This window comes from Cladophialophora bantiana (assembly GCF_000835475.1).
Source record: "Cladophialophora bantiana CBS 173.52 unplaced genomic scaffold supercont1.1, whole genome shotgun sequence".
NCBI lineage: Eukaryota > Fungi > Ascomycota > Eurotiomycetes > Chaetothyriales > Herpotrichiellaceae > Cladophialophora > Cladophialophora bantiana.
Window position 1 is genome coordinate 751,525 of NW_015971575.1, and position 22,070 is coordinate 773,594.

A 22,070-nucleotide genomic window follows, 5' to 3' on the forward strand; every position below is an offset into this window, starting at 1 on the left:
GTGTCAGGCCGTATCCATACATGCAACGCGGACTTGCGGACCCAAACTTGACATCCTCCGAGCTCCAGCATAATGCCTGCTACCTTATTCCTCGTCTCGCCTTCGTTTCAGGTCCGTGTGGATCCTCCTTTGCTTCGAGATTGCGCGAAAAGATAAACATGAGAGATCGGGAGAACAGATGGAAAAGAAAGTTACCGAAAGCAGGCAAGGTGTACAGGGACGAACGTCCATTCGCTGGAATCGAAAAGATGGCGAGACATTCCTGTCTGATTGTACCTCAAGAGCTATGTTCTGAGATTTGGTTGGGTCAGTAGAGGCTTCTTCTTATGCGTGACCTCCTAGATCACCGACAGATGATGGAACCGCAAAGGGCCTCTATCTCAACTTGGACTTTCTCAGTTCGTTTGAATCAGGATGAGGCCTCGATCAACTTTCTCGCGTGTCTTTCGGCCCTCTCTCTTTGCGACAAGAAATCGTGCCTGGCGGGCTGGTGTCTGGGTGCCAATCTCGGTGCCAATCAAAATATTTCTGCGACTCTCGGAGCGGCCCGAGACGAGGCCACAGGCTGACGCAGGCTTGAGCGAGTTACTAACTAGTTAGAAAGGGTTTGGATCGGCGAAAGGTCTCGATCAACCAAAGTAGCCCTTCATTGATATTGACATATTGATACATGAGGAGGGGTTCCGAGAGCTAACGTATTGGAAAAAGTACAGCACTAAACGGCAGTCTTATATACTCTTCTAAAGGTGGCTTAGTGTCTGTCTGACCTCGGCACCCTCTCGATAACGGCTTGTGATGTCCTCGCTTAACATGATGTCGACATTGATGCCGACCTTTGATAAACGGGCCAACCCCGACTTACCCTGGACTGGCCACCTCAAGTGATCGAATTATCGAGCTATCGAGGTTCCTTTGAGAGGCTAGAGGTCGGCTCAACGAGATCGGGTCAAAATGTCTCCTGTCCGGACTCTCGAAAATGCTGATAAAGACTACACCTATATCATCTGGTAAGTCTGTCTGATCTTTTCTGGCCGCCGCTCCTCCATCTTCCTACACCACCTAACGCTTTGTTTTCCCCTGACCAGCGGAGGCGGCACCTCAGGGTGTGTAATTGCTGGTCGGCTGGCCGAGGCTTTCCCCAGACCCTCGGACGTCTCGATCCTGATCATCGAAGCTGGCCCGGACTCGGCAGGCCATCCGCTCATTACCATGGTCGGCGGCCTCTTCCAAGCTATGGGTGGTGACCTGGACTGGGGCCTGGAGACAGTCCCGCAGGCGAATCTCGATAACCGCGTGCTGCAGCTCAACCGCGGGAAATTCCTGGGTGGCAGCAGCGGCTTCAATGGGACATTGTGCATCCGCGGGTGCAAGGCCGACTACGATGAGTGGGAGCTCGAGGGCTGGAGTGGAGATGAAATGTTCCGGTACATGAAAAAGGCAGAGACGTTCCATGGCAAAGACTGGTTTAAAGCCGCAGAGGGATACCATGGGATGGATGGGCCCTTGCACGTTGAACCGCATGATACGGCACCTATTTCCAAGCACGTTTTCGAATCCTTACAGGACAAGGGCCTGCCACTGGTGGATGACCTGTTCACCACGGGCCAAGCAGCACATGGGTGCGGCCATGTTCCTCGAACGGTGCATGACGGCGTTAGAACGTTTAGTACCGACTACTTGAAAGGCCATGAGGACCGAGTGGATATCGTGGTGAACACTGTCGTCGACAAGATTGTCCTCGAGCGTGTCGAAGGCGATGTTGTGGCAACGGGCGTTGAGGTTGTCGACAATTCTGGAAAGAGGAGGATGTTGAAAGCTGGCAAGCAAGTCATATTGTCTGCAGGTAGGTACGTCAGTCCTTTGCATTCGCTGTTTCTCTAAGAGAGTCGACAGGCGCGTACTGCTCGCCCACCATCCTTCTTCGCTCTGGCGTCGGGCCGAAAGAGGAGCTCGCTCAGTTCAACATCGACTGTGTGGTCGAGTCTTCCGGCGTAGGCAAAAATTTCCAAGACCACCTGGCAAGCCGTGCTCTTCCTTGTTCAGCCAAATCTTCTCTAACACTCTCAAGGTCGTCTTTGTCCCATACGAAGTCACGCAGCCGAATCTCACCAACGACCGACACATCCACCACACCAATGGCGCCGCAAATTCGCTGTCCACGTACCAGACCTCGCGATCCGGCTTCTTTTCCACCTTCCCGTTCGGAGTCTTCGCCTTAGCGCGACTTGATGACGGCTTGAACTCGTCCGCCCTGTGGCGGGACCGTTCGGCCACCACGGCTGGGACTGGACGAGACGCTGCCAACCTCACGCCCCAGCAAGCCCACGTCGAATACATGCACACGGAGTTGTATTCGGGCCATGTCCACGGCTACCCGATCCCCTTGGAGGGGAAGCACGGCTTCGAGATGATGACACTGCTATTCAGCCAGCAAAGTAGGGGCACGGTATCCCTCCGCTCGACAGACCCGCACGATAAGCCCGTCATCGACCCTCGCTACTTGTCTGACCCCCTCGATCTTCTCATGCTGACCGAAGGCGTTCGCTTCGCACACTCGATCGTGACATCCGGCTCCGGCACCAAGGACATCGTTGCCCCAGGCGTGTGGCTGGCCGGTCCCAAGTACGCGGCCCTGGGCCCCGTCACGACTAGGGAGGATTGGGAGCCGTATGTGCGGCAGTACAGCGCGACGGCGCACCACCCCGCGGGCACGTGCCGAATGGGGAAGGACGGCGATGCGACGGCGGTCGTGGACGAGAAGCTACGAGTCAGAGGTGTCAAGGGGTTGATGGTGGCGGATTGCAGCATCATGCCGAGTCTGAACGGCGGACACACCCAGATGCCGGCGTACGCAATTGGTGAGAAGGCTGCAGAGTTGCTTCTCGAGGCGTCTGGGACAAAGGTGTAGATCGACCGTCCGCGCATAAGTTTGCAATACCGAGCATCCCTCATCACAGAAGTCCAGATGCGTTCACATACCGACAGAATAGCGACCGACAGGTACTTGAATTTGCCTGTCTATTGCCCCAGTGATGGACGTCTCTATCCAGCCCTCCATGAAAGACTAAGCGAAGATTATGTCGTGCTTTCATTTCTCCCATAGCACAGTAGAGTCCTCCGGCGTACAGGTCAACCAACATACTTGCTTCATCTCTGTAGGGGATGCCGAGTTCTTGCTTCACCAGCGGGTTGTGAAATTGCGAGCCATGACGACCACGTTTGGCTGAAGGAGAAGTATGAACGCCACTGGCAGGCAGAGATGCAGCCAACTTCTTCATCGCAGGCAGCAGTCACACTGGCGGGTTGAAGGAGCAGTGAAAAACGACAGGTGAGTCGACAGCCTGCCGAGACAGATCCAAGTCACTCAGGCTGACATGTGTGAGATTGACCGCGCTCTTCTCCAAAGCTTTGCACAAGGCATAAAAAGCAGTGATGAAAAGTGGGAAAACGTGTGTGCTTTCGCGTCACAAGGCGGCAGTGTGGAGGCCTCGGACACGGTGCAAGGAGACTCTCTGTGCAAGCACGAGAACAGTCTCCTGCGGCGTGCAAAAATAAATTTAATCAAAGTCAGACACGCGTGGTGTCATTTCAGAGATTAAACTGAAAAGAACAGATACTACACTTGATCTAAGCCAGTTGGCAAAGAGAGCTGAGGAAAGGAAAAGGAGAAGAAAAGAGAAGATGAAGGGAGAGGGACGGGCTTTAAATAGTCTGGGAGAGCAGGCGGTTGATGCCAAGGCTGGGAACTCTTTTTGTTTTGTCCGACGTTAACACTACGCACTAGGCCGTTTAGGTGGCCGCCAAGAGCCACTGGTGCTGCTGGCGCCTACCAAGTAGAAATGCCAAGTAGAAATGCCAAGAGTCAAGTGCCAAGCCAATTAGTGACGCAATTGGAACAACGCACAGCATCCTGGTGCCTTCCCGTCGCTGAAGGTGCAGACTGACTGTATCTAGCAGAGGACTGGTGGTCAATTATGCTGCACTCGAGCACTCGACATCAAGTCGAACTCTACATACTGTAATGTAGATGATGCCCTCGTTGACGGTAAGGTCGGCCCGATCCTTCTCTCCCTTGCGGTGACTCTCTCATACCATCAACGCACAAAGAATGCCATGCTTGCCATAACTTAGAGCCACCATCATGAGCCCTGTACCACCCAAACTGCCCTCCGCCCTGGTGAACAACATCTCCTCGCACACAGGGCCCATCAACGCCATCACCTTCTCCTCTCTCGGCGGTACCTACATCCTCACCGGCAGCTCAGACCGCCAAGTCCACCTGACTCGCACCGAGCCATCCAATGCTGAGAACCCTTCCTCCGTCCCGATCCAGAAGTACTCCGCCCACGGCTATCCCATTCTCGACATCGCTTGCGCACAGGACAACCAGACCTTTGCATCCGTCGGCGGCGACCGCGCCGTGTTTCTCTGGGATGTCCAGGCCGCGGAGGGCACGCTGAGGAGATTCGGGAACAATACAACCCAGGGACATACCAGTCGGATTACATGTGTAGCATTCGCGGGCGACGGGGACGGCGTGCTAGCGAGCGGGAGTGACGATACGAGCGTGAGGCTATGGGATGTCAAGAGCCGGGATGCGCGGCCACTCATGATTCTCGAAGAGGCAAAAGACGGGATCTCGAGTCTTGTGGTGCCCGAGAACGGATACGAGCTAGTCACAGGGAGTATAGACGGCAGGGTACGGGGTTACGATATCCGCACGGGCAAAGTGACCGTGGATGTGATGCCGGGAAGCGTGACCAGTCTGGACGTCTCGAGAGACGCAAAAACTGTGCTTGTGGGGTGTCTCGACGGGAGGATCCGATTGATGGATCGAGGCGACGGAACGTGTCTGAGGGCCTTTCCTCCCGAAGACGCTAGAGGAGAAGGATACAAGAACGAGAGCCTGAGGCTGAAGAGTTGTCTCGGAGCGAACGAGGGCTTGGTCCTGAGTGGGAGCGAGAGCGATGGCAACGTGCGCGCTTGGGATGTCCTCTCGGGAAAGAGCGTTGGGAGGGTCCGGGTCAGTGAAACTGACAGAGTGGTCAGCGTCGTCAAGTGGAGAGAAGGGAGCCAGGCCCAAGCGCGACAGAGTCTCTGGGCGGGCGGGGGCGTTGATGGCGTGGTCAAGATATACGGAGCTGGGTGACTGCGGTGGACATCCAGTCTACATCCATGGTACCACAGCCATGTATATAAGTAGGTACCAAGATAAATGCATTTATTTTTGTTTCCCATTTTCCTCTTCGTCGCAAGACTTTTTAGCCCAACAACATCATCGTCAAGACCATCTCGACCATCAATATCGTCAATACCAGCGAGATCAGCGATAGACAGAGAGTGTGTGCGAAGACGACATTTCCCTCTTTATCAAAGAGCCCAATCCGTCACTTACTCACCCACTCACACAAGCAATCCATCTTCATGTCCGAATTTCCGGCCCATGGTTGTGGGGTTCCCTTTCTTTCTTTCTTCCTCCTAGTTATTGAAAGTCTCTCCTTGATAATGCAGACAACGCAGTCGCCGTAGCGATCGATGCAACAAATGCAAACCCGGGGTTATTTCCCCCTTCTCTCTCGTTTTCTTCCCTCTGCTCCATACTGGATCTTATCGTCATCCTTCGTCCGAATCTCCGCTGTCAGCCGTGATTATGGACTCGCTCACCTTGTGGTAATAGTAACGGGTTATCCTGCCACCGCCCACCGCCGCACTCGCACTGGCTCTCAAGATCCGCCCGCATCTCCGACCCTCTTCATCCCGTACTCGAGCGCCTCAAGCGCCTTCTCGAGCTGCGCGGCGCGGACAATGACGGTGCCTGTTCGCGCGGTGCTCAAGAAGGAGATCTCGACGGGTTCGGGTTCGGGTTCGTCGTTGTTCTCGCGCGGCTCAACTGTTGTCGTCGCACCGGGCACTTTCGTCGTGCCATGGCCCAAAGCGAAGACATCGTCAGATTCAGATTCCACGGGGACAAGATCGGTGCTGCCTTGTGCCAGGCGCCCGGCCACGCCGCACACGATCCCCGTGGCGTCGAGCGGCAGCTCGCGCAGGTCCAGCGTGATGGGGATCAGGGCGTCGTCGTCGGATTTGGCGCCCAGCAGGGACCCGCCTAGGCGGTCGAGCAGGCGGTGCTCCAGGAGCACCGAGATGGGCTCCCCGGAGGTGATGGTCAGAGAGAGGAACTTTGCCCCAAAGTCCAGTTCGGATGTCACCGTCGGCGGTGGTGGCAGTGGTGGCCCTTTTGACGTTGGTGTGCCCATGCCGAGCCCAGCTGGTAATATCGGGGCCTGGGGTCTCGAGGAGGCACTGCTCGTCGGCGCTGCCGTAGCGAGCAGGACTTGAAGGAGGTCGTTCTTGAGTCGCTCTTCACTGGCCTTGTCGTACTCGCGGCTGCCCGCGCAATTTGCCAGACGGATACTACCGTCAACGAGAGGGCTGATGTTGTTCAGCCTGAGCTTCTTGAATGTCCGGAGCTGGAGCTCAGGGATGTCCTTGGCTGGCGGGGTAGTCGGCGCAGAGTTATCGTAGAAGGGTGAAGATGTCGCGGATGGCCGTCCACTACTACTGCCTTGGGGCAGAGTAGGAGACGACGGTGAAAGCTGCGACACGAATGCGTCGGCCGTCTTGGAGAAGACGAACCCGCGCTGTTGAAGGGCCCTGGTGACGGTGCCTCGCGACCGGAATGGAACAAGAATGTAGTCGGAAAAATAGGTCGTGATGAAGAAAATGCTTCTGATGATCGTGGAGTCAGATCTTGGTTCAACATGGGATCGACAGGGAGCCTTACATTCCAGCCATAGCTAATGGCGACGTCAATTCCAATACTCTTTGACCAGCATCGAGGCCCTGTCCATCGACTTGAATAACTATATAGTCTTCGGCCCCGATCTGGATTTCCCCTTTTGTCTTTCCTCCTCCCCTTTTGTTGCTGCTGTTGTTGTTGCTGGCGTAGAGTCTGTTCAACACCTCGGCGACCGGGCGCACGAACCGGTCCGCCAGGTATCTCGAGCATATGATAGAGCATTCGATGGTGGTGATGGAGACATTGAGGAAGTCGTGGCGGTTTGTCCAAGAGATCTTGGCGGCGTCCTCGTCGTGATCTTCCCCGAATAGGAGACGTAGAATCGGCTGAAGGGATAACGAGTATAATTCAATGGGGATGTGGATCAGAGCGAGATGTGCTTCCTGTGGGGGAGGTTAGGGGGGGTGAAAACGTCAGAACGTGTGGATGATGATGCTTCAAGTATATATCAAACTAAGGAGGGAAGGGGAAAGAAAGCCCTGACGCGGCTGGCTGGATCTATATATAATAATATATATAACATAATTAGGACAACAAAAGCCGGGGAAGACTACTCACTAGGAATGATATCTGCGCTGAGATGAGGTTCATCGAGTCCGCCATGTTGACTGCCGCTATCTTGACTCTAGCAGCGCGTGGCTTTTCATTTAAAAAGGAAAGGGAGAATGATGCTACAGGTCGTGCTATCCAGGCTCGAGCAGCAACAGCCTGACGCTGGCTCAGGCTGGTTGACTGGAGTGTGTCGTCTCCTGTCTGGGCCAGTGGAACCTCTAGCTAAGTGGCGGAGCCTTCTTCCGGAGGCTTTCTCAGGATTCAATACCCCTTCTTGGACTTGGGGAAGAACAAAAAAGAGAGTCGACTCGGGTTCTGATCCGGGGTCGTCTTGGCCAGAGCCGGTCGAGAGGATGGGGCTTCACTTGACAACCGATGAGGGTTGATAGAAAGTAGGACGAAATATCTCCTCCATTCTGACTCGTCTGCGAAAAGAATATTTGAGGGTTGGACGAAAAGGCCCGATGGAATGAATGACAGGAAAGGGAAAATGGGGATATCCACAAAAGTCAGATGATGAGAGAAATAGAAGTGTCTGTGACTACGAGGAAGCGTGATCCTGGCCCGAACCACTGCATCAACCTGATTGGTAAGAGCTTGTTGCGGAGCCAGTGCTGGCCTATGCCTCAGGAGATAACAAATGCGGGAGAAAAGGAGGGTGTGCAATGTCAATAGATTTGGGGATCTGAATCATGGCTTTCTGTGAGTCTTGGGAGCTGATAGTAGAGTCACACAGCATGGTTCATGCGGTGGGATCGCTTCTCCGTCCCCCAATGAAGCAGGAAGGGTGAACTCCCATTGCAGTCTGTCACAACGTGAATCGAATAGTTCAACGGGGTTTATCGATGTTGGATCTGGGTCATGTGTTTTATCTCGATCAAGAAGGCAGTAAAAGTCCTTCGATAAAGGGTTTGGCTGGAGCAGTGCAGCATTCCCACGTAAATTGAGATTGTGGGGATGGTGGCATCGACTTGCTGTTCGAAACATGACCCGGCAGGTAGAGCAACGTGTCTGACGCTCATGCTCGATAGCGTGGGGGTTGTAAGGTACAGGTTGAGGGGTTTGACGAGCAGATCTGACGTGGTTCCAGAGCCTGGCGTGGAGAGGCAGTCAGGAACACCAAAGGTTGTGTCGAATCAGCTGAACAGGAGCCAGCAAAAGAGGGGAGCGCAATGTCTTGGGAACGGGGGATATGCAGCCTGAGTCTAAAAGCCCGGGTGAGTGTGAACCTTTGGCGAGGGAAGTGCCACACGCATTTGGACAGAGGCGGGGCTCTTCCAGGCCCTTCCGGTGCGTGGAGGTTGGAAAAGGGAACCTGCGCTCCCGAGTTAGTAAGGCGAATGGGGCTTCAGATGACGTGCATCTTCTATTGCGCAAGCGCCGGACTCTAGCAATGATCCATGGGCGAAAGAGAGGCTGGTAGAGAGATAGACAAACAGGTAACGCAGCGCCGGGGGAATTTGTGATCGAGGAAAGTTGGGTGAAATCGGTGTCATCGTCCAGAAAACTCGCATCTATGGCGTTTCTTCGGGCGTGCCGCGCTTCTCATGGCGATCGTTTCCGCGACCTCGTATTCTGGACGCATCTCCAATCGAGCATGTGGCAGTTGTTTGATTGACTGGAGGAGTGCCAGATGCGCGAACTGCGGGGCCCTGCATTGCATAACGAGCTTGCAAGGATTGCTAGCCTCGCTCGAAACACCCAGGCGTCCAGGACTCCATCCTGTCTACCGCATTCAACTGGAGCGATAACAACGGCATCCTCCGTGTGACCGAAACCCTTTACTCACTAATATCTCTCGCAGACCATCTTGGGTCACCACATGCCCTTGGGGAAGAAACACACATCTGTCCAAGACCGAGAGACCTTCGCTAATCATACAGGCGTGCGGGCCGGTACGTGTTATCAACTCATGATCCTCCCCGTGGCGTAGCACCTCGTCCGCCTCGGGACGTACCTCCTCGTCCGCGACCACGGCCTCGTGGGGTGGAAGGATGATTTAAGCTGGGAGGTGGAGGAACATTGTTCTGCGATTTGGGCCGGAAATGAGGATTGTTCTGGACAACACCAGCTTGAGCATCGCCTCGATCAACAATGGTGTATCCTCCTCGAGCACTTACATGGCCCATCGATGCACGACCACCTCTACCATACTGACCATTTGCCGCATTGCCACGATTAGTGTTGGCAGGAGAACCCGACATGTTCCGGATTGGCATTGAGGTCCCGGTCATTTGGTCACGACCCAACGTCCCGTTCGAGTGTCCGCGCCCACTGGATTGATGTCCTGATACAGCTCCACGCCATGTTCCTCTCAACGCTGGTGGCGTGGCGGCTGGGCGTAATTGACCTGAGCCGCCGATTCCGGGTTGGCCATAACCCAGAACTGTCAGAGGAGAATGTGCCGTGCCATTGGTTTGTCGGTTTGCGCTTGCCTTCGACGAAGCAAGTACTTGTCGATTGCTGAGATTCAAAACAGACCATGTCGGCACGGTCGATCCTCGGAATGGTGAGCAGCGATCTCCCAACGATGTCCCACTCATAAAGGAGACATCGAAGACAACATCCAGCCAGGTTTCCCTCGTGGTTTGGGTCAGACCAACAACAGTGCCTTTGGAGGCAATCGGGACTTTGCCTGAGTCGGCCACGTAAATCACCCTATCCCCCAGACTGAACTTTTGATTTCCTAGACGCCATTGCGCATCCGAGGGCTTCAAAAGGCCGTTACGAGGGACGCCCCCGATAGTCTTGTTGTGCGGGGGTGGCTCAGAGCGAAGCGCTTCGTCGGCAGCTTGCTCGATGCGCTTAACAATCTCCGAGTCCAACTGCTCGGCTTCGAGGGGTACTCTTTCAAAGCTCTTTGATTCAATCCCCTTCAACCATGCTTGGATCTCTTTGACTTTTGTCTTGGCCTGTTTTTCGTCGCCAGGAAAGTATGCTGTCGCGGGTAACATGTCACCTTGCGGATTATTGTGAATGCCGGCAATGAACTGCGGAAATTTAATCATGTATTGCTGGATCAGTTGGATAGCTGCTCGGCTGAATTCCCATCCGCTCGGCCCTTTGCGCGAATAGCCCAGGACTTTGAGCTTTTTCGCTTCAAACTTGAGATTGAGACCTAGGTTCACCCTGGTATCGTCCACTATGATGGAAAAGGATGAGGTGATCTTTGCCAATGCCAACGGGTTCAGGTTAAGGCTCTGGGCAACCTGGTACGACGGCGTATATGGTGACAGTCTCTCTGCTTGACGGGCGATTTCACGCCCAAATTCCACCTGGCGTGCTTTCGAGAGTGCGATTAAGCATTTCGCCTTTCCATTCTCATGGCCGATTACACTGACAGGGCGTCCATATGCGTAATCGCCGAGGAAGAAGGCGTTGGTACCGTCTGGAAACTCCTCTTCAATAGGTAGAGCTGCTTGCTCAATGAAACGGACGTCTTCACTGACCACATTCTCAACTATGAGTTGTGTTGCGTGGATGGTTTCCAAGCCTGGAAGTTCGGCGAATTCCTTGACTGTCGATCCATCGTCGAGTTTCTTGAGACCCTTCAGCATCTCAACTTGAACCAGAGACTCAACCTCGCCGATCAACATTCCGAGTCTCTTGCTGTAAAATTTCTCAATCCGATCTGCCTTTTTGCGGAACTGGTCGATTTCATTTCCAGAATGCTCAATCGCCTTGATATTGTGAGGCACATTTTCCCCGTTCTCCGTTAAGATGTAGTCGAAAAGTTCGTCTGAAACCTTGACTATCTTCGCTTCCTGCAAGAACGGATATCCGACATACACTCTCTTGTTCAGAAGCACTTTGGCGTACTCTACTTTGGTTCGCGTCTCGGTGTCCGACAAGGTGATTATCATGCTTTCATTTCGACTGTCTTGCTGGAAGACGTTTACACCATGGAATCCCAACGAGCCGGTAAAAGGCAACGTCTTCAAACTCGGGAAGCCAGCCAAAGCTGCAACTCCAAGTTTGACGCCGTCCACCAGACCCACATACGGCTCCAAGCCGTCCATGGTCGGAAGCTCAAATTCATTTTGAATGCAATGACAATGCGGTAAGTCCGGAAAGATACCAACAAGCGAAGACGGATATGTGTAGTCGACCTCTGTAGAATAGGTGAATTTCAAACTGACCCCAAAATCGTTGCGAAGGTGTTCATCTTCGGTAAGCAAAGCATCCTTAGGAGCCATAGCATCGAGCAGTCGCCTTTCATCTATGAATGGGATCTTAACGACAGCTTCCCATTCCTGTTTCTTGCCATTCATGTCAAGCGCGAAATCTCGTGGATAGAAATCGATAATGGGTGATTCTTTCGATGTCATCAGGTCATGGTAAACTGCCGGGACAATCTTCTTGCTTCGATCCGGGAGGACACCCATCAGCTGCTGAAATGGCCGAAATGGTTGACCAAGTTGGAAATTCATGTCCGCACCAAGGCCTCTCTTGACGTCCGAGATCATTGGGGCGTAATGATACTGATAAAACCAAGGCCACGAGGCAACGCCACGATAGTAATAATAGAGGACCCATTGTAGACCCTGCACGTAATTTTCCGTCAATTTTCTCAGACCCTCTTCATTCTCCAGGCCCCAGCCAAACTTTTCCTTGTAGTATTGATCTTTCCACTCGCGGAACTTTTGGTCGTACTTCTTCTGCATGTCCTGTTGAGCTTGTTCATCTGTGCTCTCTTCAACTTTTGCATTCTCGTATCGTTTTAAGACCCGCATTATAGCCAATTCAGACTCTTCATCATCCTCATCCGATTCCGCCTCCTCTCCCTTGACGGGGAATTCTAACTGGAGGAAGCGGTTGCCATCCTCATCTTCCTTTGTAGACCACTGCAGGTTCAAGTCAGTCGCAAGTTGTTGCACAAATTTGCGGTCACGTGCTGGAAGAGTGGAAGGTAGGCTTAGTGGCTGCCTTGTCGCGGGGTCCTTGTTGACAGGTGACACAAAATACTTCTTCACCTGTTTGAAGAGATGCTTTTGTTCAGGAGAGACCCTGACAGGGCCACGGGAAGTCGTCAGTGGCTCGTCTGCGCTTTGGCCATTCCGCTTCGCGTCAATCCATTTGGCTCCAGCATATTCCGCCTCAAAGAAGCGATCCTCCACCTCGGCCAGCTCGTTCAGAAGGACGTCCAGTCGTTGGAGATTGATCACACCATGCTCGTTGATGTATCCCCCTAAACGTGGGAGAATCTGCTTGTATTTTTGGAACATGAGCGCCAGCGCCCCTTCGTTGATATGCAGATTGGGGAGGTTAGGTAAGAAATCGTTACCAACAAAGAAAGCCATTAAGATGAAGTCGTCAATGATTCGTTCCATATCATAATCAAACTCAAGGGCGCCCTCTTGCTTCAAATCTTGGAATTCCAGCTCCAAGTATTCTCTTACAATGCACAGATGCATGAGGTAGAAGTTCTGGTGCTCCAATTCTTTGGATTTCTTCTGTGACTGTCTCCCAAAAGTAACCTCCTCTCGAAGCAAGCAGAAATGAGGGTCGTGGCTGAGCAGACCCAACATGATCAAATCGGCATCCAATCCGTACAGACAGTGGCGCACATTGGGGTCGTAACCAGGCTGCGCTTTGGCTTGTCGAATGTATTCCATAATTTTGTGTTCTCCTTCGCCCGGGACTTCGTGACCAGAGAGCACGACCTCAACGCCTTGCCAATCGACGTCTTCAGAGACCTTCTTGCTGATGAAATATTTGAGCTGCTTGGTAAGCCTTGCCATGAATTCCGTACCCGGGGTAATACAATTGCTGTCAAACGGATCTTCTTTGGGCAATTCCACCCCTTCTTTAATGGCCTTCTCACGAGCCTTCTCCGCGTCCAGGGCGGTGCGAAAGCGGCGTGAGCGCTGCTGGTTCATCTTGGCGCGGGGTGCCACCCCATCGACCGCCATGAAAAATAGCTTTTTGGGTTTAATCTTGCCGAAAAGGTGTTCTATGTAGTTGAAGATGGCAATGAACATCTTGTCCTCGGTCATCCGGAAAGAGGGAGAGTCCGAGTCCTTGTGTGTGCAGTTGTGAATGATGCCGTTCATGTCAAGGTAAAGACAGTCGAACTCGGGAATGCGATTCTCGGCAATTAGCTGCGATATTGCAGGATATCTCTCACTGAGCCATCGGAAGAATTTGGGAACACCCATGGTGGCGGTGGGCGCAGAGCCAAACGACGTTTGTCGATGTCGGCGAAAAAGAGAGAGAATATGTCAAGCGGCCACTTCCTGGATATTACATGCAGGAAGCGCTAGTTTAGATGTGCAGGAAAGAAGACAGATGTCCCGCTGAGATGAACTGTACTCGGTATTTGAGAACGAGTGATGTTTATGCGAGATTGATGATGAGTCGAGGCGGGCTTAGATGTCGAAGGCCTGGCGGCAACAAGATCGGTCCGGCGCTTTTTGAGGTCTTGGCGCGCTAGACCTCTTTTGGGATAATGAGCGGTCACTTAACGCGTCTAGTCAAAGTGCGGTCCTGAGGCCTGGAATGGGCGCGTCTTTTACATCCACAGCTTTCACCAGGACTGAAGAGCATTCATTGACTTGTATGCGTCGCACCCGCCTGCTCAGTCTCCTTACGTTTGGATCATCTCTCTCCCCTTCCCCAAGTCTCTCGTGCCTTACCCCAGAACAGACAAAATGGCAGATGACGACGATAATAGTAAGGCGCTCTTGTTGCAGGCGCATGTTCATGTGCTAACCACCGCGAAACTACAGTGAGCGACCAAGAGTTGAACAAGGAAGACGCAGAGACTGAGCAGAAAATTATCAATGAAGAATACAAGACGTGGAAGAAGAACGCTCCTTTTCTCTATGACATGATCCTCAGTACGGCCCTGGATTGGCCTACTCTTACAACGCAATGGTTTCCAGATGTCGCAGCGTAAGTAACCCGCCACCCTTGTCCACTATTGTCAGCTAGCTAAGGCGCCCAGGGTACCTGACACCAACTACTCGAAACACCGTCTGTTGATCGGCACGCATACAGCTGAAGGTCAACCGAACTTCCTAGAAGTTGCCAGTGTCCAGTTACCCAATCCCAAGAAACCAGACGTGAAAGACTATAATGAAGAGACTGGAGAAATCGGTGGCTATGGTGGAGGTCCATCGAGGCAAAACCAAGTTGAAGTCAAATTCCATATCAACCAGAAAATTTACCACCCCGGCGAGGTCAATAAGGCGCGATACCAACCACAGAATCCGAATATCATCGCGACCATGTGCACTAGTGGACGAGTCATGATTTGGGACAGGTCGAAATATTCCAGCGCATCATTATCAAAAGTTCCCCCCACGATAGAGCTTAGTGGACACACCAAGGAGGGCTATGGCCTCAGCTGGGATCCTCATCAGTTGGGTCGGTTGGCCACGGCTAGCGAAGACTATACAGTCCGACTATGGGACATCACGCAGGCATCGAAGACAAATTCACTGCTCAACGAGTCTCGCAGATACACCCACCATTCCGGGATCGTGAACGACGTACAGTTCCACCCGATTCTTCCACATCTGGTGGGAACGGTATCGGACGATCTAACCATGCAACTTCTCGATCTGAGAGAGGCTGATACTACGCGAGCTGCTGCTACGGGCGAGAATCAGCATAGGGATGCGATTAATGCCATTGCGTTCAATCTTTCAGTGGAGACTGTGGTGGCGACTGGAAGTGCCGACAAGACCATCGCTATCTGGGACCTGCGGAATCTCAACGATAAGTTGCATGTTCTCGAAGGGCACAATGACAGTGTGACGACATTAGAATGGCATCCGTTCGAAGAATCGGTGCTCGGATCAAGCAGTTACGATCGAAGAATCATATTTTGGGATTTGGCCAAGGTTGGAGAGGAGCAGACGCCCGAAGACAGCGAAGACGGGCCCCCGGAGCTTCTTTTCATGCACGGAGGACATACCAACCGGATCAGCGACTTCTCGTGGAACAAGAACATCCCCTGGACAGTCTGTAGCGCTGCGGATGACAACCTGATCCAGGTATGGAAGGTTGCAGAGGCTATTGTTGGTCCTGATGATGAAGATGTACCAATGAATGAGCTGGAAGGCTGAGCGAATCAAGTACAAGGTGATGAGGACATCTGAACTTTTGCTCTCTGGGCAGGCACGAAAGTCGATGTGGATAAAATGGGTGGTTTGGAGCAGACCTGGAGTAGTTCCGGTGTGCCATTAATACCATCATATGCCTTGAACTTGGGTTGCCACCAACGCAGTATGTGGCCTTGGATTATTGGAATGATCGGGGCGTGGGTGGCCTTTGCTGAGTCACCCCCAGAGGGATCCAGCACCAGGAGAAGTGATTCGAATACCAAAAGAACGGAAAACGAAATGTTCAGTCAGTTTCTTGCTGCATCGTATACGCATCTGGGACATATACGGAGAGGTGGTGCCCACGAACATGGCACTGCTCGCCTGGAAGTGCGTTGAGATGGGGCTAGAGAGTCTTCAATTTGTGGCTGCGCAGGCGGCATTGTCCGTGTAGGGCGTATTCCCCTGGAGTACCGAGTACCTGGACGGCTAATTACATTTCCTTGTTATACTTGCTACTTGCAGGCTGCTCTAGTTAAGGCTAAGCCACAGTGGGCACCTGTACCACCTATCCGACACTACTTCTTACTGGCTCCCTTGGTCCCTAGGCCCCCCCTCAAACTCCCAAGAACCCTGTCGCACTCGGTGCCAGGCTTGTCGTCATAGCTGAACGTCCCCCCTTGACACCCCTTTGGCCGTGGAGCCGTATCCCGCGGCAGTACCATCGCTTTCGCGAATCGCTTACCCTCAATGTAACGAACCTCTGGGACGACCATTAAACCCTAGGCATCAACCATTTTCATTTCTCCTCCTCCCTACATCCCATCGTCGCCGGTGAGGGTGAAAGATGTTGCTGGCATTGGCAGACCCTTATCTGAAATTTGAATGGTTATATAGATATCTCTTTCGCTGCCACTAGGGAGATCCCGCCTTCTCTTGTCATCTGTCTGCGATCTCTCCATGCCCGCTGAATTACATTAGCCATGGTCGGCATCCCAAGGAGCAAAGGTTGTCGCATATGCGTCAAGCGGAGAGTCAGATGTGACTTGACACGCCCGACCTGCAATAATTGCGCCAGAGGCAATCGTCCTTGCCCAGGATACGATTCGGATCTGAGGATATACGATGAAGGCTCCAAACTCCGAAAGCGATTTGGCCTCAGGGATGGTTCCGAAGCGAGGACCGAATCTGAGAGCGCATCGCCCTCTGCAAGCCTTAACAGTCAATCAACAGAGTCGTCACCTGAAGAATCCATAGAGCTAGTCACGCGTTTCAACACTCCCGACGTTGACATGCGTCGTTATAGAGCCGACCAAATGCTACCGGCTCGAAATCCCTTTTGGGGCATGCTCGAGAACCAGATATATCCCGATGCCGACCTCTTGGGGTCATCAATGCCAACATCTGGATGGGGCGGGCTTCTCAATAACGACTCGATCAACCAGGACATCGCTTTTGAAATGACACTCAACGACACCGTCTACTCCCCCCAGCTGGTTCAAGAACAACTTCTCGGCACCTTTTGTTCCTCATTAGGCGGTCATGGCCCACTGCTGCTTCCTCGTCAGATGCGAAGTCACCAAAATTGGCTGTCGCAACTGCCTGCTCTATTCGGTTCCAAACTCCTCGACACCTCGATTCGAGCAGTCTCTTTGGTCCATCTAGGTCGAATGCAGCAGTCGGAAATGTTAGTGCGAGAATCACGACAATACTATGGCAACGCGCTGCGCCTGCTCAATCAGTCACTGACCGATGACGTGAAGGGCATGTCAACCGAGACGCTCTCCGCCACGATTCTGTTGTCATTTTATGAGATGTTTGCCTCCGACTCGAATCAGTCCTGGGTACGCCATGCTGGTGGTGCAGGGACACTGATGCGCATTCGTGGACCCGCTCGCCATCTATCTGGGTTGGATCGAGACGTCTATCTTGCTTACCGCCATACCATCGTCATCGATGCCTTCATGAAAGATGAAGCCTGCTTCCTAGCCGAACCCCAATGGATAGAAATGTCGAAGAAGATTCACGAAGACCTCCGAACCTCTGGCATTCCCGACGACCGGATGGAAATTTTCGACCTGGCCGAAGAGTTCTATTTGGAGCATGTCTTCATCCCAGCAACTTTACGGGATACCAGGGATCTGGGCAAGGCTCGGCGGAACTTGCCAGCTGACCAATACGCCGCTCATGTGGAAGCCCTTCTCGCGCGGACACGATTGCATAGAGCCAATCTCAAATCCATCAATCTGAGATTCCGAGCTGTACTCAAAAAACAAGGTCTCGAGACCTCAACCATGGACACCATGGATCTCGTCTTCCCCAAACAATATGTTTTCGTCAACGTTTTTGTCGCGTCGACCCACGTGGGCTATTGGACAATTATGGTCATCCTTAACCTCATTTTGAGGGACGTCGAGAAGGACTTCGCCCCCGAGAAACATGAACTATATCTCATGGAGAATCGGGAAATCGCAAGGGAGATATGTCGGACTACGCCATTCATGCTGACGTCATCCTTCCTGGGACCATTTTTCATCATCTTTGCCCTTAGGCTTTGCTTGCTGGTCTTTGAGCCCGGACAAGAGCGGGATTGGGTATTGCGAAAACTCATCCGAATCGGCGACACCCATATGAGGATGGCCTCGGACATCCCGCACTTTGAGCCCGAAGGAAGCCTTTATGATTAGAGTGCAGTCCATGCAGCTTTGGTTTTCTAGAGGTCCATCGAATACTCGGTACTGCACTTCGGGGCGACCCCGATCTAGTCAACAGGTTCGGCCCAAAACGGCTATGACATGGCCCTTGGAGTCTTTTGCAGCGATTGATCTTTGCTGGGCCATTCCTAGAACGTTCCAACAGAAAAGTCGTCTCACTTGGTGCCACAAGATTTACGGGAAGACGGAAGACAAACTATCCCTGGATTCGTGATTGAGGCTCAACCCACTTCAGCCACGAACGGACGAAATTTGGGGTTCTATGATCCACCGTATCTCTCCGCCCCTTAGTAATGGGGATGATGCAAGGCGTACGATCAGTGGTATGATTGGAGCGTGATCGACATATGGAAGCCGTGTGAGCAGAAAAAGCATTGGAGAGCATGTCGGGTCCTTGGGGATATGGCATTTTGGATATATAAAGCCATGGTGCAGCGAGCGTCGACGCTTTCCGTTCCCCAGAATAATTCAACGCCCACATCTATTGAAACAACATCTGTCCACAACCTGAAAGACAACATCAATTAGTGTACCGACATCTATCATGAGCACGCATCCTGCTGTTGTGACGGTTGGTCCAGGCCTCCCTTTAGAGGTGCATCAAATCCCCACTCCGACACCAACGGCAAACCAGATCCGAGTTCGGTGTGAATGGACCGCTTCGACGCCGCTCGACTTACACCAAGCCGATGGCGGCCTTCTCGTTACACACCCACAGATCCTAGGCGACGGCATCGCCGGTACTGTTGTGGAGATTGGACCAGACGTCAGCAAATATAAAGTTGGCGACAAAGTCTTTGGCTTCACGTGGCGTGGCGCGGCCGAAAAAGCACACCAAGAATATGTAGTTGCGCCCGAGTTCCTTTTTGGCAGGATCCCTCACAATGTCACTATGCAACAGGCGGTTACGGTGCCAAACAATTTCGTCACGGCATGGCACACTTTTACAAAAGATTTTGCCTTCGAGTTACCCTGGCCGAAGCCAGAAGGATATATACCACAGGAGAGGGGTGGATGGATATTGATTTGGGGGGGAAGTTCTAGCGTTGGACAGTACGCATTGCAAATCTTGAAGTGGTATGGGTATACCAACATCATCGCCACTGCCAGCAAGACACATCATAAGAAATTGTATGGCTACGGCGCGACAAAGTGTTTCGACTATCGAGACCCAGGCGTTGAAAAGGAGATTGTCGCTTTCACCGACTCGAACGGGGGACTTCATTTTATCCTCGACTGCATCGGCAGCCTCAACGGCAGCGTGGTGCCGATATCCCGAATTGTCAAGTCCAAATCCAGCACAAAAGTCGCCATCCTCCTTCCAATTATCGTCAAAGACGCCGCGGAAGGAGTACAACCCATTTATGAAATGGACGTTGAGAAAGCGACCCAATGGCCAGAAGGTGTCCATGTGGTAGGTGTCCGAACGCACTTTTACTTGGACAACAAATTCCTTGCGGAACATTTGCAAAGCGAAATCATGCCCGAGTGTCTTGCCCAAGGCATTATCGAGCCGAATGAGCAGGTGATTGTCGAGGGGAAAACGATGCTACAGAGAGCGGAGAAAGCGTTGAAAATGCTCCGGGAGAAGAAGGTCAGTGGTGCGAGATTGGTATGGCGAATCTCGGATGAGGTGTGAGAGGTGAGATGATGCCGATTGAGAAAAGGGTAGAGAGCAAGGCCGAGCTGTCTTGTTTGGTAGAGAGATTGCAGTACGGAGTACATGTGTACTCAGTACCTAGTAGTTGTATTCGTTGTCCCAAACTGCTGGCGATCACCACCGAGACAAGCTGCGAGGCTGCTACCGGTAACTGGTCCACTAGCCCTCGCAGGGTAACGGCACCGTACACACTGCTTACCCCACTGATGCGACTGCGATCAACGGAAACCTGCAGTGGTCAAGAAGACATGTTTCTTTTAGAACGCGCAGGACGAGAAATTCCCTTCATGCTCCCGCTCGTGCTTCTCGAATGCTTAGTGGTCGGGACCGCTGCCTGATTATCACAATATTTCTCTCTCCTCGTTCCTCGTTCCTCACAATCTCTGCCCATCACTTGCCATCTCAATCGCCAACCAGCCCAACAGCCGCAAAATGACTCTCTGGGGGCAAGACACGGTCAGGGACGTCGCCGAGTCAGTGGGCATCCTCAATTTGAACAAGGACGTCAACCAAGCGCTCTGTCGAGACGTCGAATACCGCATTTCCCAAGTTCTACAAGAAGCCCTCAAATTCATGAAACATGCCCGCCGCACGATCCTTTGGTCACAAGACATCTCGCAGGCACTTCGCGTGCTCGACATCGAACCTCTTTATGGCTACGAGTCTACGCGACCGCTGAAATATGGAGAGGCGTCACTGGGACCGGGTCAACCGCTATTCTACGTCGAGGATGAAGAGATGGATTTTGAGAAGCTCATCAACGCGCCTCTCCCAAAGGTACCGCGAGAAGTCACATTCACAGGTGCGTCTCACCATCAGCTTCTGGAGCTCGTGTGAGCGTTGGCTGACCTGTGTGTCATGTAGCTCACTGGCTAGCTGTGGAGGGGGTTCAACCGTCAATACCTCAAAACCCAACTTCGAACGAAGCAAGGCATCTCGAATTGGTGCCTAAAGGACCCAACGCAAACCCTGCCCTGGCTGCAATGAGCGGCACCGACAACACCACGACGAAACCTCAGGTCAAACACATCCTGTCGAAAGAACTACAGCTATACTTTGAGAAGGTGTGCGCATCGGTGCTGGACGAGACGCAGCCAGAGTATCGCACGGCAGGATTGGCGAGCTTGAAAGAAGATCCTGGTCTACACCAACTCGTGCCTTATTTTGTGCAGTTTGTGGCGGAGAAGGTCACACACAATTTGAAGGATCTATTTGTGCTCACCCAGATGATGATGGTCACGGATGCCTTGACCCGGAACGACAAACTCAATCTAACTCCATACGTGCGTGCTCTTGAATTTGACAGCAGCTTGCGCTGGCGGTGACTGACTGGGATGGCAGGTTGCCTCGATGGTCCCTCCTGTATTGACCTGCTTAATCGGCCGCACCCTAGGCACTGGCATCGGAGCGCTAGATCACTACGACCTCCGCGATCTGGCTGGGGCGCTTCTAGGTCACCTCTGCAATAAATACTCCAAATACTCACACAACCTCAAGCCGCGACTGGCGCGATCCTGTCTGAAGACGTTCCTAGACCCGAAGAAGCCCTACGGTAGCCACTACGGGGCCATCCTTGGATTAAAGGCCATCGGCGGGGCAGAGGTGGTTCGACAGCTAATACTGCCCAATGTCAAAGCATATGGCGAGCTCCTAGAAGAGGACATCCAAGATTCAGGCATGAAGAAGGCCGAGGCGGAGAAGGTTGTCAGCGCGATGCTCAACGCTCTGGGGACATTGGTGGACGACGACATTCCCATGATGAACGGACACTCGGACGAGTCTCTTGCCAACACACGGGCCCAGCTAGTTGACAAGCTAGGAGACGTGATTGGAGGCAGGATCGCAGACTCGGGGAACACACGGTTCGCAAGGGCTGTGCTGGAGGGAGATCTTGCGGGATTATAAGCCAGGGGGAGAGACTCTTTTGAAGCATTTACATGGACAGCAAGGCGTTGGAAGGGGGTTATGGGAGGTTTCGGACGGGAAAGAAAACGGCCACGCAGGTTATGATACCCGGGCATTTGCATTTGAATCACCTGGCGTTTTGAGGCCTGAGGGTAATGGTAGGAGCCAGCCATGAGACCATCATGGGCTGGCCACCCAAGGAGGATTGCAGTGTCTGACGCGTGCCACCAGGAGAACGAACACACTCTCTCACACACATACCCAGTACAAACACATGTGAAAGAGGGAATTAAATCCTCTTGGTGAAGACGAGATTTGCAATGAGGCTGGCGATTCCTACGCACCCATCGGTGACGACGCACCACCAATAAGTACCCAGTACCTCATATTCC

General features: G+C 52.8%; 8 protein-coding genes across 8 annotated transcripts; 6 read left to right on the forward strand and 2 right to left on the reverse strand.

Annotated features, from left to right (window-relative positions):
- Window positions 1-951: 951 nt before the first annotated feature.
- Z519_00273 (uncharacterized protein) lies at window positions 952-2,908 on the forward strand (the record flags this gene model as incomplete). Its single annotated transcript, XM_016758032.1, has 4 exons — window positions 952-1,007; window positions 1,086-1,843; window positions 1,894-1,991; window positions 2,069-2,908. The coding sequence occupies 4 exons, from the start codon at window positions 952-954 to the stop codon at window positions 2,906-2,908; spliced, it is 1,752 nt and encodes a 583-aa protein (XP_016625281.1).
- A 1,233-nt stretch (window positions 2,909-4,141) lies between these two features.
- Z519_00274 (uncharacterized protein) lies at window positions 4,142-5,149 on the forward strand (the record flags this gene model as incomplete). Its single annotated transcript, XM_016758033.1, has 1 exon — window positions 4,142-5,149. The coding sequence occupies one exon, from the start codon at window positions 4,142-4,144 to the stop codon at window positions 5,147-5,149; it is 1,008 nt and encodes a 335-aa protein (XP_016625282.1).
- A 574-nt stretch (window positions 5,150-5,723) lies between these two features.
- Z519_00275 (uncharacterized protein) lies at window positions 5,724-7,402 on the reverse strand (the record flags this gene model as incomplete). The annotated part of the gene is made up of 3 exons (XM_016758034.1): window positions 5,724-6,729; window positions 6,785-7,182; window positions 7,358-7,402. 3 exons carry the CDS (start codon window positions 7,400-7,402, stop codon window positions 5,724-5,726), a joined length of 1,449 nt encoding a protein of 482 aa, XP_016625283.1.
- Window positions 7,403-9,261: 1,859 nt separating this feature from the next.
- Window positions 9,262-13,509, reverse strand: Z519_00276 (uncharacterized protein; the record flags this gene model as incomplete). Its single annotated transcript, XM_016758035.1, has 1 exon — window positions 9,262-13,509. The coding sequence occupies one exon, from the start codon at window positions 13,507-13,509 to the stop codon at window positions 9,262-9,264; it is 4,248 nt and encodes a 1,415-aa protein (XP_016625284.1).
- A 492-nt stretch (window positions 13,510-14,001) lies between these two features.
- Z519_00277 (uncharacterized protein) lies at window positions 14,002-15,423 on the forward strand (the record flags this gene model as incomplete). Its single annotated transcript, XM_016758036.1, has 3 exons — window positions 14,002-14,023; window positions 14,080-14,245; window positions 14,298-15,423. The coding sequence occupies 3 exons, from the start codon at window positions 14,002-14,004 to the stop codon at window positions 15,421-15,423; spliced, it is 1,314 nt and encodes a 437-aa protein (XP_016625285.1).
- A 959-nt stretch (window positions 15,424-16,382) lies between these two features.
- Z519_00278 (uncharacterized protein) lies at window positions 16,383-18,086 on the forward strand (the record flags this gene model as incomplete). The annotated part of the gene is made up of 1 exon (XM_016758037.1): window positions 16,383-18,086. The coding sequence occupies one exon, from the start codon at window positions 16,383-16,385 to the stop codon at window positions 18,084-18,086; it is 1,704 nt and encodes a 567-aa protein (XP_016625286.1).
- Window positions 18,087-18,657: 571 nt separating this feature from the next.
- Z519_00279 (uncharacterized protein) lies at window positions 18,658-19,752 on the forward strand (the record flags this gene model as incomplete). The annotated part of the gene is made up of 1 exon (XM_016758038.1): window positions 18,658-19,752. One exon carries the CDS (start codon window positions 18,658-18,660, stop codon window positions 19,750-19,752), a length of 1,095 nt encoding a protein of 364 aa, XP_016625287.1.
- A 453-nt stretch (window positions 19,753-20,205) lies between these two features.
- On the forward strand, window positions 20,206-21,678 carry Z519_00280 (uncharacterized protein; the record flags this gene model as incomplete). Its single annotated transcript, XM_016758039.1, has 3 exons — window positions 20,206-20,575; window positions 20,638-21,056; window positions 21,115-21,678. 3 exons carry the CDS (start codon window positions 20,206-20,208, stop codon window positions 21,676-21,678), a joined length of 1,353 nt encoding a protein of 450 aa, XP_016625288.1.
- Window positions 21,679-22,070: the final 392 nt, after the last annotated feature.